This window comes from Arvicanthis niloticus, chromosome 6 (genome assembly GCF_011762505.2).
Source record: "Arvicanthis niloticus isolate mArvNil1 chromosome 6, mArvNil1.pat.X, whole genome shotgun sequence".
Classification (NCBI taxonomy): domain Eukaryota; kingdom Metazoa; phylum Chordata; class Mammalia; order Rodentia; family Muridae; genus Arvicanthis; species Arvicanthis niloticus.
In genome coordinates, this window is record NC_047663.1 from 45,699,197 (window position 1) to 45,717,883 (window position 18,687).

An 18,687-nucleotide genomic window follows, 5' to 3' on the forward strand; every position below is an offset into this window, starting at 1 on the left:
ATGGATCTAGGTGTGGGGTCTGTGCTCTCATCTGAGAGTTCTCTGTGCCTAGGGAACAACCTGGCAGTGCCTATCCTAACAAATAACCCAGCAGCAGGAGAAGGCCCACAAGCCAGTATATAGGAAGGAAGCAAGAAGCAAGTCCCCACAAACCACTTGTGTGGCAAGTTGGGCTAAGCTGTCCTTAGATGTATAAGTGGATTTCCCCATGTCTGTTTCTACCCTAAGAGGATGTTGCACTTTCTGCTTGATAGCTGGTAGCAATTTCCCTGGCTTGTGGGGATTTCTACATCAGCACCGGCTTCACTCTATCCCGTGGCTTTCCTTGTCAGGAAGTTGTTGTGACTCAATTTCTGCTTACTCTCCTGAGTTCCCTAAAGTCACTTGTTGCCATTCCTATCCCCCTTCTTAGCTTTGTCACACCTACAGCCTAGTTGTTTTTTTAATTAATTCGTACTTACAGAACAATTATAAGAAAGCCTACAGAAGTCTTTGCCCTTTCCCCAGTTTCTCCATCACATTGTCCTCTCCCACCTTTCTTCTATACACACCCATGTATCTATGCACACACATTGTTTCAGCCATTTGAACTCTCAAGTCTGAGATAAGACTGTCCTAAAAACAAGGACCTGAGACTAGAAAGATGGATCAACACAACAGCAGGAACTCCTGCTCTTGCCAAGGACCTGAGTTCAGCTCCCAGCACTCTCATCAGATCCTCACAACCACCTGAAACGTCAGTGCCAGGGGCTTTGACAACCTCTTCTGGCCCCTGTGGGCATGCACACACATTTATATAAATAGACAGACCCACATGCATGCATAGAAATGAAAAATAGAGGGCTGAACAGATAGCTCAGTGGTGAAGAGCACTGACTGCTCTTCCAGAGGTCCTAAGTTCAATTCTCAGCAACCACATGGTGGCTCACAACCATTTGTAATGGGATCCAATGCCATTGGTGTGTCTGAAGAGAGCAACACAGTGTACTCACATACATAAAATAAATAAACCTTTTAAAAAAAAATGAAAAACAGAGGTTAGGAATGTAGATCAATGGGAGATTGTTCACCTAGTATGTACAGGGCCCTGGGTTCCATTCTCAGCTTCAAACAAACCTAACAATAACATTTTGTGGGGTTCAGTGGGTAAGAGCACTGACTACTCTTCCAGAGAACTAAAGTTGGGTTCCCAGCACCCACACTAGGCAGTTCACAGCTGCCTGGAACTACAGCTGCATGGAATTCAGGATCCTCATCTGTCCTCTGAGGACACACACACACAGACACACACACACTCGTGCAAACACCAGTTAAATCCAGAGGTCATGTGGTCATGTTGGATTTTACCAGTTGTGTTTAATTAATTCCTTAATTTATTTATTTTGAGACAAGATCTTCTTTATGGCAGGCTGTCCTCAAACTTGCTGCATAGCTGAAGATGGCTTGAACTTTAAAAACATTTGTATATGTGTTCATGGGAAGAGTGTGAGTACACATGTGTGTGGAGGCTAGAGAATACCCTTAAGTATTCAATTTACTTTATATTGGAATCAATTTATACCTTTAGAAAAGTTATCAAAACTAGCATGTTATATGTATACAGTGAGAGATGCTTGTGACCCAACACTCAGTTGCTGAGACAGGAGAATCTTAAATTCCAGGCCAGCCTGGGCTACATAACAAAGCCCTGTCTTGAAATCCATCAACAAAGCTGGACGTAAAAGTCAGTACTGTACTGCTACCAGCCCTCGGGCCTTGCTTGGCTCTGCCAGTTGTCCCACTGTTGCCGTTTTCTCTCTAGGACTAATCATTTCAGTGTTCAGGCTACCCGGGAGGACCCTCTCGAGCTGGCTCTTCTTCCTTTTTACATGCCCCTATCATTTCCTGGATACTTTCCTTTCTTTCTGGCACACTGAAGTGCACCAGGCTTATCTTGTGCATCATGTCCAGCCCTAGAGTCATGCTTGCTTCCAAGCTCCCCATTTCCTCTGTAGGGAGTAGCCGCAGACACCAAGCTCTGTTGATGAGTGTGCTGAGTGCTGCTAGGTGCCATTGCTCCTGGGCACTCAGCTGAGAGAGCTGAGAAACGTGTGCCCACATGAGCGTAGATGCATCTACACACAACTTATCTTCATATCTACCTGTACCTTAAAGCCTGTGGGTTCATGTCAAGACCTCCATTCTAACCTAACCACAGTGGTTCCCAAGCTGACAACTGCCTTCTATAACACAGTAGCAAGAAGCATGGCTCCAAGTATCCTTGATACATTTACTTGTTTCCTCCATTTGTCTGTATGTAGCCCATCTCCCAGTCTCCTCCCAAGCCCACTGCTCACCCCAGAGGCAAGTCCACACCTCTAGCTCAAGAGAAGTGAAAAGGGTGCATGTTAGTGGGTGCAGCTCTGAGTGCATGCATGCTGAATCTGTGTGGGGCTCTTGGGCCACCTCACCCAGTGCCACTTCTACATTGCTTTCCAGTCTACTTATTATTTCTGAATGCTGACTTCAGATCCATCTGCATGTATCATGCTAAGCCCAGTCTGCAATGAGATGATTGCTTCTCCTCCTTTGTTCATAGTTCCCTGTAATACTTTTTACTCATTATTTTTAACTTAATCAGCAGAACTCCTAACAATGTGTCGTGTGAAACCTGCAAATGCTTACACAGTTCTTGGGCACAAAGCTCAAGCTGTAGAGAAGAGAGAGAGAAAGAAACCACATGTCCATGAAGTTTCTCTCAGCCAGAGAGAGTCAGGAATAACAGTGTGGCATGTATCTGCATTGTACTCTATAGACCTGAGATCAGTGCAATAACTCTGTGACCTTGCACAAAGGTACTTCAAGTTACCAGCCTTGGTTTCTTGACCTTTAAAATGACAATAATAATGCCCTCTATTTAAAGTTATTGGGAGGAATAAATGACATCATATTTCTAACCCATCTATAAACTAATGGAAGAAAAAGAACAAAAAGGAAAGAGGGAAAAAAAAGAGTTGTTGTGTGGTGTTATGAGGAGCTGGAGAAATGGCTCAGCAGTCAAGAGCACTGGCTGCTCCCAGAGAATCTGGGTTTGATATCCAGCACCCACATGGGGCCTCACAACAATCTGTAACTCCAATCCCAGGGGATACACTACCCTCTTCTGGCCTTCTTGGGTACTGCATGCACATATTGCATAGGCAAATATGCAGGCAAGCACTCATTCACATAAAGTAAATAAAATCTCAAAAAAGGTAAAGGTCTGGAGGGATAGCAGTGAGAATCAAAAGGGTCTCACTGCCTCACTCAAGGCCAGATGTTGTTTTTACTTTGCAGCTGCACCCACAGCCATGGTCTTCTCCTTCACACCCTCTCCCTCACATGTTCTCTCCTCGTTGGTTTTGGCTTCTGAGGTAGGATCTCATGTAGCAGACTGGCCTCACCTCGTTATGTAGCTGAGGATCTCCCAATCCTTCTGGCTACACGCTTTTGTTCTTTCCCTGAATCCGTTGCAGGCTTTCTCTGCAGCCTACTCCACAAATAGCGTTTTGTCTCCCTTGAAATGTGACTATTCTAAGGCCACAGGGATTCTCAGTACCCCACAGCCCCTTGCCCAGGACCTGAGCATTTGTAAACTCTTACGTGTTCACACTTGCTCTCAGGTGGAAGACTCCCTATGGTTCCAGGCTGCAGATCATTAGGCCACACGTCCCTTTCTGTATTAATTCTACATGAAGATCTTGCCAAACATCTGCTATCAGTGATAACCTTCTTTAAGTTAAGTGTCTTTGTATCTTACCTTACAGCCCTCAAGCCTCGCATACAGGAAGTGTGGGCTTGTTATTTACTTGGCCTGACCCAGTACTTCATAAGCAATGAACCTCAGAGGTTCTCTTGAGGCAGCTTTTACTCTTGTCCTGTATGATGTGGATGCATGCTGATGCAGGGTGGACAAGGGTACAGGGAAGCTTCCTCACTAGGTTTCTTTCTCATCTGCAATAGAGAACAATGTCAAAAGTAACTTGGTGGACATTCCACAAAAATGTAAATCTCTAGAGGGTGTTTTTGGTAAACAGTGTCTCCATGCTTTATAATCAGGGTGGCTCTGAAATAAGAAGTGGGTAAAGATAATTAGGGTGATAGGAGGAGATAGGTGGTTACAGTAAAATCAATGCAGAGTGCCTTCTATGTGGACATTAGACCCTCAACTGACGCCAATGCATTTTCTGCCGTGTGTTTCTCCTCTCCCTCCTCCTCCTCTCCCTCTTCCTCCTCCTCTTCTTTCTCCTCTTCCTCCTCCTCCTTTTCTTCCTCCTCCTCTTTCTCTTCCTCCTCTTCCTCCTCTTCATCTTCCTCATCCTCTTCCTCCTCATCCTCCTCATCCTCATCCTCCTCTTCTTCCTCTTCCTCCTCCTCTTTCTCCTCTTCTTCCTCTTCCTCCTCTTCCTCATCTTCCTCCTCCTCTTCCCCTTCTTTTTCTTCCTCCTCCTTCACTGTCCCTATCCCTCTTTATTTTTGCACTATTTTATTCCCATCCTTAGGAACAAAATGTGGAAGATGATCATCTAAACACACATTAGATACTAACATGAAGAGTAGCGTGACACACCAGCCAGTGCAGTGGAATGAAGGAGCATAAACAAATACCCACATCCCAGGGGAGACCCAATAGTCTCACACAGAGACCTTCTGGCTGTAAATCAGCTACTTATGGCAGATACTAGCTGGAGTGCTGTCCCCAGTACTGCGGAATTACATCATAGATCAGGGAATGGCCCTGTTGATTCACATCACCTACTGTGCACCAAGATAGGGAAAGCTTGACCTGTTAAATAATACAGCAAAATGTTAACTCAAGTGCTAAAACCAGGTGCTGTGATACATACATGTTATTCCAGCAGTGGGGAAACTGAAGCAGGATAAGCACAACTTTCAGGCCAGTTTGAGCTACATAGTAAAACCCTACCTAAAAAAAAATAGTAAGAGCCAGGTGTATAGCACATACTATATCCTAGTACTCAGGAGGCTAATACAAGAGGAGAGTCATAAGTTCAAAACCAGTCTCAAAACAGATGAACAAACCAAAACCAAATCATGTGGTACTGAGTGGCAGGTGATGGCAGTCCCAGCTGAGGGAGCAGGTGTTAGTTTGAATTGTGCAGTGAGGTCTGGGCCTAGAGTGCTAGAGGGAGGGTGCTTGGCCAGGAGGTGACAGGTGAAGGCCCAGCAATAGGGCCACAGAGGTGAGCCTAGGTGCCTTCTGTGCAGACGAAGCAGTGAGGGTCCATGAGAAAATAGAGCAAGAAGAGTTTGTGCAGAGTGGGGGTGGCCAACATACTTGCAAAGGTCAGCTAAAGAGGCCCCTCTCTCCACAGGCAGAGCCTGAGCCTGGGTAGAGCAGCCACATCTGGATGTCATAAGCTGAGTAACAAAAGCACTGGAGTAAAATGTCAATTGTTTCCTATTCCTGCTAATCGATGCTGTGTGTGGTTCTTGCCTTTTTCTTCTTATTGTATAAATATATTTTTAAAACACAGCTGGATTCTTATAGCCTTAGCCAGCAAGCAAAAAGATACCACATGTCAAGAGGGGCCTCCCATTGTCCACACAGCACAGCTGTGCAGAGGACAGTAGTTAGAGCCCTGCTAGATTCCAGCTCCTGATGACTTGGAGTAACTAGGGCAATGTGAGGGAAAGTGGAGACAGATCCAGTGGAGACAGGATCCCAGCCACCCTCCCCACCATGACCAGGCAAGCCACTTTTCCAAGCTACTTGTATCCCAAGATTTTTTTTTTTAACATCCTTAATTCTGAAAGTTCTACAGAAAAAAAAAACAAAACCAAAAACCTATTCATCTTAAAGAAGGAAGGCATTCTTTCTTAAAAGCCATCCATCCTCTGACGTGTTTAGGTTCATGATATCTACATCTTTGCTGCCATCAGAGCCTTTTTGTAGGCTGGTGAAAAGCATAAGGCTGGGGTTTGGGCTGCTGGGGTTTGCAGCCTGCTTGTCTTGGATAAGGTGTTTTTCTGTGCCTGACCTTTGAAGAAGGGGCATAATAAAGTAGGTAGCTCCGAGGGTTACTACTCAGAGTTAGTATTCTGTGACATGATTAGAAAGCACAGCCATGACTCCTGGTCCGTCATAAGTGTTTAGGACTTTGGTTTGTGGAAAGGGGAGCTGGTGCTTGACATTCTGGGGTGCATGCTTATGTGGCAGGTTCTCCAGTCAGCTCTGCCACCTGGTTTTATGACAGTTTTAGGTGCCAGTTTTCTCACCTTCTGGAGGAGCAGCAGTGCTGTCTCCCTCACTGGGGTCTGAGGTCAGACATGGTGATGAGATACCTGGAACAAAGCAGTGTACAAATGTCAGACTTCATTACTGCCATCTTTTTCAGCAGGGAAGTAAATGGTGACATGGATAGCATGAGCCCACATGTAAGTTTGGGTCACACCAGGAATGAGCATGTGTGGGGACAACTTAGGTTCTTGGAGACAGCACTCCTGCCTGGTCTCTCCAAGTGAAACATTTCTGCTCTTCCAGAAACCTCAGCGAGCTGATAGACCGGTTTGTGGCAGATTTCAAAGCCCAGGGTCCACCCAAGCCCAACACTGACGAAGGGGGTGCTGTGCTCCCCAGCTGTGCCGACCTCTTTGTCTACTACAAGAAGTGCATGGTTCAGTGCTCACAGCTCAGCACGGGCGAGCCCATGATCGCCCTGACTACCATCTTCCAGAAGTACCTCCGAGAATACGCCTGGAAAATCCTCTCTGGCAACCTGCCTAAGTGAGTTCTGTTCTCCTTGCTCTCTCCCAGCAGGGAATTGAGTCTCCCGATATCCTTAAATATGGGAGTCTCAAAGGAAAGCCACTCTGGGGTTGTTTACTGGACTGCTAAGAATGTCGAAGAGGAAAACACTCCTTCTGGGCTCTCAAGAGCCTGACCCACTGCTGGTGCTATCTTCTTTAATGACATTCCACAGCTGACCACGACTGTCAGCAGGCATGTTCCCCCAGCCACCAGTGTAGGTCACAGTGCAACACTAAGTTGGGCCTATTATATATATGTACACAGTACACATGGATTCAACATAGAAAAAAAGTTACTCATCAGCAGAGGCAATGTGGCTCCAGCCTGTTCAGTGTGTTCATGCCTTGAGTACCCAATAACCAAGCTTTCCCTCCTCCTACTGTCTTCCATGGTCTCTAATGCTGTGAGCACAGCCGTAAGTTTAAAGATATGGGTGGATTGGGGCTGGAAGAAAGCTGAGTGGGTAAAGTGCCTCCTGCACAAACATGAGGAGCTGAGTTCAGATCCCCAGCACCCACATAAAAAGCTGGGCTTGGCAACACTCACCTGTAATCACAGCAGCAGGAGGCAGAGATAAGAAGACCCCAGGGCACAGTGGCACCCAGTCAGGCCAAGTGAGATAGTGAGAGACTTATCTCCAAAACCAGATGGAGAAAGATAGAGGACGACACCCATCAACTCTGCTCTCTATTTGTGTGTTCACGAACGCACGTGTGCACTGTTAGACCATCTTACTCCATGTGTTCACTTATGAGCTCCACATGTATGCGCCTTAACTGAGAAAGATTGTTGGAGAAGCAGATTTTGTGCCACAGATGACCCCCAAGTGAGTCTGCACCTCGGGGAATCCCAAGCCAAGGCACTAGGCCAGATAGCCTCCTTGGTGAGAATGGGATCATCCCAGGTGAGGACTGCTCACTGGCTCTCTTGGCGTTGTCTCTTCCTGTTCTTGTGGGTGAGATGGTCTGAACAGATGACAGTCAAGGTAAGGTCAGGAGCAAACACACACATTGTGTGTTGATTTATTTGTACTGTTGCCAGCCTTTCCTCTGCTTTCTTCTTTGTCATAAAATATGCAGCTTCAGGAAGCAAGTTAGCAGCTGCAGCCTGACTAGTTCCTGTCCTTTTTTTCAGAACCAGCAGCAGCAGTGGGGGGCTGACCATCAGCAGCCTCCTCAAAGAGAAGGAAGGCTCAGAAGTGGCCAGGTTCACTCTGGAGGAGCTATGTCTCATCTGCAGCATCCTGAGCACAGCCGAGTACTGTCTGGCTACCACCCAGCAGGTGAGCACCCAGCTGAGCATGCCTCCCTCCCAGAGCTCTCTCCCACAGCTGGAGTAGGACCTGTGAGCTCCACTAAGGTCTCCTGCCACCTTGGGCAGTCTGGTTGGCCTCTCACCATATAGTCAGAGACTGCCCAAGCAGCCATCTTACAGGGGAAATATGGCTAGCTTCCACTCACATGTAAGCTACCAAACAGGCATGACCTCTTAAAAGTAGGTCAGTAGCACAGTGTCCTTCATGAGAAAAGCATCAATAAACTGTCTTCTGGGTATCAGGCAGCCTTTGACCAGGCAGCCTTTCCTGACATTTTATAGCATTCTCTGTCCACCATAACAAACAACCATTGTTTGAGGTATTGACTGTGAAGCAGAAAGGATGAAGCCTCTGATGGAGCCAATGGAAGGCAGTTCAACAGACAATAGCTTTGCAGAAGGCTGAGCCAGAGTAACTTGCCACTCAGCCCTCCACAGGGTTATTGGCTGTTTCTCTCCATTTGGCCTGAAGCAACCTGAGAGAATCCTGCTCTTCCTGATGTTGGTGCTTATTTCCTAAGCATTCAAGAAGGCAGCGCAAGGGGCAGTTTAGACGTGACAGCTTGACACTCCTATGTGCCAGGACATGAGCACAGGAAGTATCCAGCAGACTCCTTGAGGGTCAGCCAGCTTGGCCCAGAGGCCAAGGCCAAAGCAGTAGCACACTCTGCTTGGGGGTGCGGTCACATATACAGGAATGACTCATAGACCACTCTGGCCTGGGAGCCAGAGACAGGCAGGCGCCCACGCATGCACACGCGCACGCACGCGCGCGCGCGCACACACACACACACACACACACAAAAAGAAGCTTGAGCCCCTCATGAAGAAAATAGGTGTTTAGAGTGTATGAAAAAGACACATAAGATAGTGTCACTTTGATTCAGAGATTCAGACGGGGTTTCAGAGTGTAGACAGGCTGGCCTCAAGCTCTCAGAGCTTGCCTTCTGCTTCCAAGTGCTGGGATTAAAGGCGTGTTCCATTATCACTGCCACCCAGCTCTTAACACAGACTCTTGTATGCCATATGAGGAAAGTGACACGGAGCACCTCTGCACTTAGTGATCTTTTCAGAGCCCAGCCTCATTCCCAACTGTGCCCCGCTGTATTCTTACACACTTTCCTTACACACACACACACACACACACACACACACACACAAAGCCTACTCCTAATGCCATCATCCTCAAATAATCAATCCCCCATTAGCAGCTTGGGTTATTTTATAAACATAGTTTTGTATGAAGTTATTCTTTTTAAAAAAAGACTTATTTATTTGTGTATATGAGTATACTGTAGCTGTCTTCAGACACACCAGAAGAGGGCATCGGATCCCATTACAGATGGCTGTGAGCCACCATGTGTTTGCTAGGAATTGAACTCAGGACCTCTGGAAGAGCAGTCAGTGCTCTTAACCACTGAGCCATCTCTCCAGCCCCCTTAGTTTACCTTTATATTCTTTTATTGTTAGTGTTGGTGCCTTAGCATTCTCCTGTTACTAAAATATCTTATTATTACTGTTTATGGATGTATATTTTCATTAGAGGATGCATGGATATTTAGAAACAGCCTGGTAATTATTTATACTGCTTTAAAGTTTTGCTTCTACAAATAATCTTACAAAAACATCCTTCTGAATATAGTATCTTAAAAGTTTTATATTATATTTCTAGAACAGATTCTTAGAAGTTTTAGAAGTATTGGTAAATCAGAGACCATTTTGATGACTTGTGTAGCCATTTTTTAAAATGTAAATTAAATTAAATTTTTTAAATGTAATTTTTTTAAATGAAAACCATCTAACTGATTATAAAAGTGAGTGCATCCTGAGCCACCTGTCTGAATGCCACATTCCTTTAGAAGAAACAGATTCCTGGAGAAATGACTGGTTCCAGGCTGAGGGGATAGATAGGGTGGCCAAGGATGCAGCACAGTTGGTCCAGCCTTGCCCAGCATGCAGGAAGCCCTGGGTTTCGTCCCTAGCTCCATGTACTCTGGTACAGTGATGCACATCTATACTGAAATCCCAGTCTTTGAGAGGTGAGAGGAGACTCGGAAGTTCAGGGTCTTCTCCAGCTACATTGAGAGCTTAAGGCCAGCCTGCACTAGAGACCCTGTCTCAAAGCATAATGGGGCCTGGAGACATGCTCAGCAGTTAGAGCACTGCTTGCTCTTCCAGAGGACCCAGGTTCAATTCTCAGATCTACATAGCAGCGTACAACGGTCTGTAACTCCATTTATAAGGGATTGGTTGGCTTTTCAGGCCTATAGGTACCAGGTACTCTTGTGGTGCACATATATACATGCAAGCAAAACAACCATATATATAAAATAATAAAATAGTTTTTAAAAAGTGAACTTGAGACATCATGCAAAAAGTGATCAATCCAAGACAGAGTCATCACAGACTCAGGAATTGTAGTGGATTGAATTGTGCCCTCAAAACTCAATCCTGCTTACCAGTGTGCACTGGGGTGTTTGGGTATTATGGCCTTTTAGGCAAGAAAATTTTTTTAAAGATTTATTATTTTATATATGTGTATATATATACACACATATATAAAATTATATATATATATATATATATATATATATATATATATATATATATATGTATATATTATGACTACACTGTAGCTGTCTTCAGAAGCACCAAAAGAGGGCATTGGATCTCATTACAGATGGTTGTGAGCCACCATGTGGTTGCTAGGAATTGAACTCAAGACCTCTGGAAGAGCCATCAGTTCTTGTAACCACTGAGCCATCTCTCCAGCCCCTAGGCAAGAAAATTTTACTAAGTATCCAAACAACATTGAACACTAAGGGTAAAGTTGGGTGATGTATTACTCGATTCTCAGACTTACTACAGGGCTGAGGGCATTCGGTGGTAGAGAACTCACCTAGCATGTGTGCTGCCCTGGCTTCAGACCATCCCAAACCTCTCACAGAGCTATTGTAGGAAGATGGTGCTGCTGTTAGCAAAAGCACCTCCTCTTTCCAAGCAGCTGCCGCTCTCCATCTTACTAACATGTCCTCCCAAACACTTTGCATTTATCTTTTTTTTTTTTTTAATTTTATTTATTCACTATTGCTCTCTTCAGACACACCAGAAGAGGGCATTGGATCCCATTACAGATGGTTGTGAGCCACCATGTGGTTGCTGGGAATTGAACTCAGGACCTCTGGAAAAGCAGTCAGTGCTCTTAACCTCTGAGCCATCTCTCCAGCCCTGCATTTATCTTTTTAAATAAAAATGGTCTCAAATTCTACATGTTATTCTACATCAAAGTGACCATATTCTGTTTATAGTTAGATCATAGACATCTTCTTTCTTTCTCATTCTCTATCTATCTCTATCTCTGTCTCTATCTCTATCTCTATCTCTATCTCTAAGACGAATTCTCCTTTTGGGGGTGAGGTATCAAGACAGGATTTCTCTGTATAGCAGAGCCATGATGTCCTGCATGTCCTGGACTTGCTTTGTAGATAAGGCTGGCCTCAAACTCACAGAGATCCACCTGCCTCTGCCTCCCCAGTGCTGGGATTAAAAGCTTGTGTCACCATGCCCAGCTGACAAATTCTTGTTGGCCCAGACTAGCCTCGAGATTACAACAGTTCTCACAGTTTCTACTTCTAGAGTGCTGAGATTTCATTCCAGCACACTTGGCTGTCTCGGACATCTTTTGATACCAGTACCACCTCAGCTTTCTCAGCTCATTTTGAGTCTCTCGTTCATTCTGTCATCCCTTCAAGAGAGTTTTACTAGACACTTCCATGTGCTACCTCAGCTGGTGATATGCAGAGAGGACAATCGTCTTCCTGTCAGGAGACTTAGAGCAGATGGAAAACAAATAGCAAGCAAGCAGGCTAGGGTTTCCCTGCCTCTCTGTGATAAGGGTGGGAGAAGAAACAAACACCAAGAGAGGAGTTGGGAGGGCTAGGAAATGGGGGGCTGGTCAGGAGGGGGAGCAGGGCATTTTAGAGGGAGGAAGTATGGGGTGAGGAAGTCCTGAGACAAAGACCCTGAAACTGTAAATGCCAGAAGCAAGGCAAAGATAGCAAGATGGGGCCAAAGAGATAGACAAGAGCCATGTTGTGCTTAAAGTTAGGGTTTATCTTCAATAAGGTAGCAGAGGCTCCTGGAGCATGTGTACACACACCTGTGGCACACTGTCCCATCCTCCCTCATGGGTGACCAGGTTTCCAGTAATATAAGCCCTTTCTGGGAAGAACTTTACAAATGCAGAGTCTGACCTATTGAGTTCTCTAAATGGCCCCTCGCCCCTTAGTAGTGGCAGAAATAAATCTGCCAAGAATCCTTGCATGGCTCTGTACATTCTTCTCTTTATTTCATGAAAATACATTTCTAGCCGGGCGGTGGTGGCACATGCCTTTAATCCCAGCACTTGGGAGGCAAAGGCAGGCAGATTTCTGAGTTCGAGGCCAGCCTGGTCTACAGAGTGAGTTCCAGGACAGCCAGGGCTACACAGAGAAACCCTGTCTCGAAAAACCAAAAAAGAAAAAGAAAAGAAAATACATTTCTAAATGTGAAATTGGCAGATTACATTTATAAGCTGCCCCCTAAAAATGTTACCCTTATTTGCACACCTTTAAGGACATTTTGTTTTTAAGTTTTTTAATATGTATGTATGTGTGCCTATGTAATGTATGTGCACCACATTTATACAGTACCCACAGAGGCCAAAAGAGGGTGATGGATCCCCTGGATCTGGGGTTACAGGTGGTAGTGAGCCACCATAAGGGTGCTGGGAACTGAGCCATCTCTCCATCCCTCTAAGAGCACTTTAAATCTTAATGCAAAGCGTTCATCTTCTTAGAGTGAGTGTGACTGATTTAAGAGTACTGGATTTGTCAATCCCCAGGGCATTTTTAGGTACACACAGATTCTGATCGTTGTTAATCTCTCTATGGTTCCGGAGGATATGAGTATTCCTACCCTAAGCCCTGAGCTAACCAAGGTGAAGATGTATTTATTTGACACATTGGCACGTTGGCACAGTGATGACCATAGAAATACTGAGCAAACATTTTGGCTGATTTTACTGTCACTCACATTAAAAGTTGCTCACATTGGTGGGTGAGGCTACATGTTACGGGGTAAGCAGGGAGACCATTTGAGTTACTTTTCACAGATACAGCTTAAGGGAGGAGAGGTTATTGCAGTCCGCCACACTGGGAAAGAGCAGCAGGGCTTTCCTGTAACCTTCAAATGCTCTCACCAGCTTTTGACATTTTATAAAGGCTCCACAGCCTTCAAAATAGCGCCACCACTAGAGACCAAACACTCAAAGCATGATCCTGCAGAGGACAGACCGTCTGAGCTTTGGATGTGTTCTAAGAAGTAAGCCCAGAGTGGTGCCAAAGGAGCTGGGTTCTAGGAAGCTCATTTGACCCTATCACCTGTTGTCTTGGATGGCTACTACAGTCCTCACCCATGAAGTCAGGGTAATGGGACTTCCCTCACATCCTGTGGGATGTGTCCCATGTTGTGTCTAAAACTGTCTGGCTCGTTATTTTGTGAGCCTCAGTAGGTATGGAACACCTTCGGGTAATCATTAAACACACTTCTGCTTCTGCCCTTTTCTAACAGCTAGAAGAAAAACTCAAAGAAAAAGTTGATGTGAGTCTGACTGAACGAATTAATCTCACAGGAGAAATGGACACATTCAGCACGTACGTACCTTCCAGGCTCTTGCTCCAGCTTAGCCTTTCTTCTTCACAGGCACTGTGTACTTTAGAGTTCCCAGGGCATTCATTCTCCACTAGCCATGAGAAGCAGTGCCTCACTGCCCAATCCTCCTCCTCCCTTTTCTTCTCTTCTTCCTCGTCTCCCTCCTCTTCTTCCTTTTCTTCCTTCTTCTCCTCCTCCTCCTTCTTTTCCTTCTCTTTCTCCTTCTTCTCCTCTTTCTGACTTAAACAAGCTTTTAATACAGATGCTTTTGGAGAAGAATTCAAAAAGAGATCTAGAGTTAGTAGTTATAGGAGTAGCCTTAGAAGTTTGGGCTCTTACTGGGTTAGACATACCCAAATAAAACAGGACATGAAAAGCCAGCCGCTCTTCCATTATTAGTGATTAAAACCTAAGATTTCATGAAGAAATGAGAATTTAACATTGTGTACATACTTCAGAAACACCTGTGGGGTGTCTAGCATCCTATTGTCTTTTGGAGCAATGGCCACAGCAGTTTGTTTCCTTGCAGTGTCATCTCCAGCAGCATCCAGCTGTTGGTTCAGGATCTGGATGCAGCCTGTGACCCTGCCCTGATTGCCATGAGCAAGGTAAGATTTTAGGAGCGGGCCTCCTACCAGTGATTGATATGCCTTCCACAGCCCTTCCTGTTATGTCCTGACCCTGCTTTGTATCAGCTGAGAGGGCCCTGGGCAGATCCCCCAGAGTTCCTGCTAGGTTCACCTGGCACCTGGGATGGTTGCTGGTCCTTTTGTGGGCTGAGGGTGAGTCTGAAGGAGATGGGTTCTTGGGTCAGCATATGGCTCCTGCTGAAACCTGTCAGTGCTCTTGCCAGATGAGCAGTTTGGTGAGCTCTGCCGCAATGACTCCAGAATCCCTGCCCACTGAGAGGTTTTGGCTCTTTTTGAGCTTTGGTGTCAGTACTAAACACTTTAATGAGTCTGTGCACTCTGATTTTCACGTACCCTTAGCCCTCAGCCCTCTATGGCCCTTTTGACACTCACCATATGCTGCTCTTTGTGGTTTTATAGGCTTGTTCTTTCTTCCCCAAACAATGTAAATTCCTGAGGAATATGGTGAGTCACGCCTGTGATCTCAGGATTTAGAAGCTGAGGCAAGAAGGTTTCAAGTTCAAAGCTAGCCTGGACTACACAGAAAGGCCCTGTCTCAAAAAAGAACAAAAGTATTCCTTAAGTGTCTAGACCATATTAAAGACTTCATGTTTACTGATTAAGTAGAAAGTAGGCAATTCTTTGTTGACTTTTAAGCCCAACACAACCTTGTAAAGCAGGGGTTAATAAACCATAACCTGCAGCCAAATGTGGCCACCACTTGTTCCTGTAAGTCTTAGTGGAACATAGCTATGTTCATTCACTTAAGCACTATCTGAGGCTGTTGCTGTAGCTGTAGAAACTAGTGGTTATAGTAAAGACCTTATAACCCACAAAGCAAAAACACGGTCTAGTTGGCCCTGTCCAGATAAAGCCTGCCTGGTTTAAGGAGTGAAGTAGGAAGTTGAGAAGCAGCTGCTGTTCTCAAGACCAATCCTGTGCCCAGCTGGGATCCCTAGCCACACACTGTAAGCAGGTAGTTTGAGGCTGGTCTGTGGAGTGGAGCTGTGAGGATTCGTTTCCTAGGCTCTGGTTTATTCCCTCACTACTGGCAAACCTGTGCATCCTGAGTAGGATCCATTCCAGCTGCCGTCTCTTCAACTGCCACACTGAAGCCTGGAGCGCAGCTGCCAAAAGATTTTCACACTGACCGAAGGAAGAGTAGAATCTTTTCTCTCTCTCTCTCTCTCTCTCTCTCTCTCTCTCTCTCTCTCTCTCTCTTTCTGTAAAATAACACGTGGAGTGGTTTTAACACTCCAGGTGTTGCTTATATGAACTGTCAGTTCATTAGGCAGACTTCCCTCGAGTTCCTCTTTCTCGCTAGCCATTTCTCCCCAGGTGCACCCCAGAAAATATCAACCATATCTCCAGAGTCTTATGTTTATATGATAGGAAAACCATAGGTTTGGGAACATAGCAGTTGGAAGGCCATTCCTGTTTGTCTGAGTCTTCTGGAGCTCTAGCAAAATGAGATCCATGTGACTAAAGTAAACATGGCAGTGCTCACTGACTGACTCAGCATGAGCCCTGCATTCAGTTTCATGGAGTTTCTTCTAGGATTTTTTTTCAGACCTTTGTGATGGTGATTATTTCTGTCTCTGATTCCATCGTTGTTTGCTGCTGGATAACTAGTCCATCTTGGATTCTGTCTAGCACAGTGCTGGGGGTTGCAGGCATAGGCATTGTCCCCAGGTGCTCCATCTAGTAGGTGGAGACTGGAGATGTGAGCAGAATGGGCAGATTTGTGGTGTGAGAGGGGAAATTGGGGCCATAGGAGAAAAGCAGAATCCAACAGTGAGCATTTGAGAAACCAGAGGCGGATAGGACATGGTCCAGTTCTCTGGAAGGAATTTATGATGAGGAGGTTGTTCAAACAGGACTGCAGTGGAAGCTGCAGTTTTTAAAGTTACTAAAGTCAGTTTGTCAAAATTGCCAGTCTCTTTCACTGCCTTAGGAAGTTACAGAGTGTTCTGAACTCAGGCAAGGCTGTCTTCAAGTTTATGCTGTGCTGGGTGAAAACTCAACCAATAAAATAAATAGAAGTATTTCATAAATAGTGAGGGCAGTGGGGAGTAGGCTTCCAGCAGAGCCCAGGACTGGTTCTGAGGTGAGGGAAGAAGGCTCCTTGACAAGGTGGATGGAGCCCAGCGACTGGTCACATCATTGACCTGGGAGGCCAAAGCTCTGGGATGTCCTCAGTTAGCATATAAGGCTGAATAACTAATAAGTTGCCGTATTTCCTGTCAATACCTTGGACGCCTTGTCTGTACGGTTTGTACTGTCCCCGTACACATACCCTCTACCCCATCTTGGAGCCAGTTCAACCTAACCGAGTATGCACTGCTTTCTGGTGGTGTCCAGCCCTCCCTCGCTCTGACCTTTCTACTTAGAATTCTTCTTGAACTACTGTCTAACCAGAAAGCCCAGCCTTTCCAGGAGTGAGCTCTGATATCTTTCTCCCCTTTAAAAAGTTGAGCTATAATTCCTTTCTTAGTTAGAGTGTCTATTGCTATGATAAAGCACCATGACCAAAAGCAACTTGGGGAGAAAAGGCTTACAGATCTTACGTCTTACTCCATCACTGAGGGGAGTCAGGGCAGAAACCTGGATTCAAGTTGACAAACTAACCAAAACAAATCACAGAGCACATGTCACCCCTTAAAATGTCCAAATTAAGAGAATTTAGTAAACATATGTGACCACAGGGCCACCAGGACTATTTCATTCTAGGGTATCCTCATGACCCTAAAAGGAAGCCTCCACCACCTCTCAGTGCCCACCCCAACACACATACCTCTCAGCAGCTGTCCCAGCATGCCCTGTTCCCTGACAGCTATTAGTCTACTTCCTGTCTGTATAGATTACCTATCCTGCTGGACTTCCTACACTTTACAATATTTTCAGAGTTTATTCATGGTATGCCATGTGTCAGTATTGCACTTTCCTGATTTTTCTGTGTTTTTGTGAGTTTTGTTTGGTTTTGTTTTCAGATAGGGTCTTACCGTGAAGCGCTGGCTAACATGGAACTTACTATGTAAACCAGGATGCTCTCAAACACACAAGAGGTCCACCTCTGCCTCCCAAGTACCATGACTAAAGATGTGCACTGCCACACCTGGACAACATTCCATTTTTAAAACAATGCTAGAGGTTGAATCCAGGACCTTGCTGATACCAAGCATGTGCTGTACCATTAAACTACCCACCCAGCCTCTAGTCCATTCATTGTTTCCTTGTTAGAGTTATTTCCAGCTGGTGGAACAGTGCTGTGAACATCTGTGTGAGTGTATGTTCTCAGTTTTCTTCAGTGCACACCTATGAGAGGAACTGCTGGATCTCATGTTAACTTCCATGTACAATTCTAGGCGCTGTCTCATGATTTCCCTATCTACCATTTGACATTCCCACCAGCACAGTAGAAGTGTCTAAACTTTCCACATCTCCACCAATACTTTCTTTGCATGTATTAAAAGTGTGGCCATCTGTACAGGTATGAGGACGTGTCTCCTTGTGGCCTCACTGCTGTTCTCTGGTGACTAAGATAAAGTGCTAGTAGGCATCTCTTGACATGCTTGTTGGCAGTTTGCCTGTCCTCTTTAAAGAAATATTGGCTGAACCCTTACCATTCAGGTGTTGTAAACTTAACTTTATGTTGTTGAGTTATAAAAGGTCATCATTGTCTATTCCTCCTTCTATTTATTTGTGTATGTGTATGTTGCTTTTTAGATTGTCTTGCTGTGTAGCTCAGGCTGGGCTCAACCTTTCTTTCCTGCTGCCTCAGTTTCCCAGGTGATGAAAGTTCTTTTAGAGCCTGTAGCAGCTGTTATGTTCACTCCCATGCTGTGGGTTGACTTTTCATTTCCTACATGATGTCTTCCCACATTGCTGAAGTCTAACAAAAGAATAGATTACTTGGTAATGAATCAAATCCTTGGTGTTTTTCTAAGATTTTTATAGGCTTAGCTCTTACATTTAAGTATTTAATCCACTTAGAGTTAATTTTGTTTATGGTGTGAGGTGAGGATTCACTGCATCTATCTGAATGTAGATATCCAGCTTTCTCACCCTGGGTGCTAAAAAGGCAGTTTTCCCTTATTGGGTAGTCTTAATACTTTTGTCAAAATCAGAAGAGGTGCTGGAATGGTGGCCCAGCAGTTAAAAGCACTTACTGATCTTGCAGAGGACCTGGGTTCAGTTTCTAGCACCCTACTTGGGAGTTCACAACCTCCTGTAACTCTAGCTCCTGGGTACCAGGCACACATA

The 18,687-nt window shown here is 45.2% G+C and overlaps 1 protein-coding gene across 1 annotated transcript in view; it reads left to right on the forward strand.

Annotated features, from left to right (window-relative positions):
- Positions 1–18,687, forward strand: part of Vps53 (VPS53 subunit of GARP complex) — a 133,361-nt gene that overhangs the window by 84,241 nt on the left and 30,433 nt on the right. Inside the window, exons 14-17 of the mRNA XM_034505814.2 lie at positions 6,524–6,766; positions 7,925–8,072; positions 13,715–13,797; positions 14,325–14,403. Of these exons, the coding sequence (XP_034361705.1) occupies positions 6,524–6,766; positions 7,925–8,072; positions 13,715–13,797; positions 14,325–14,403 (553 nt within the window). The remainder of the gene's footprint in view (positions 1–6,523; positions 6,767–7,924; positions 8,073–13,714; positions 13,798–14,324; positions 14,404–18,687) is intronic.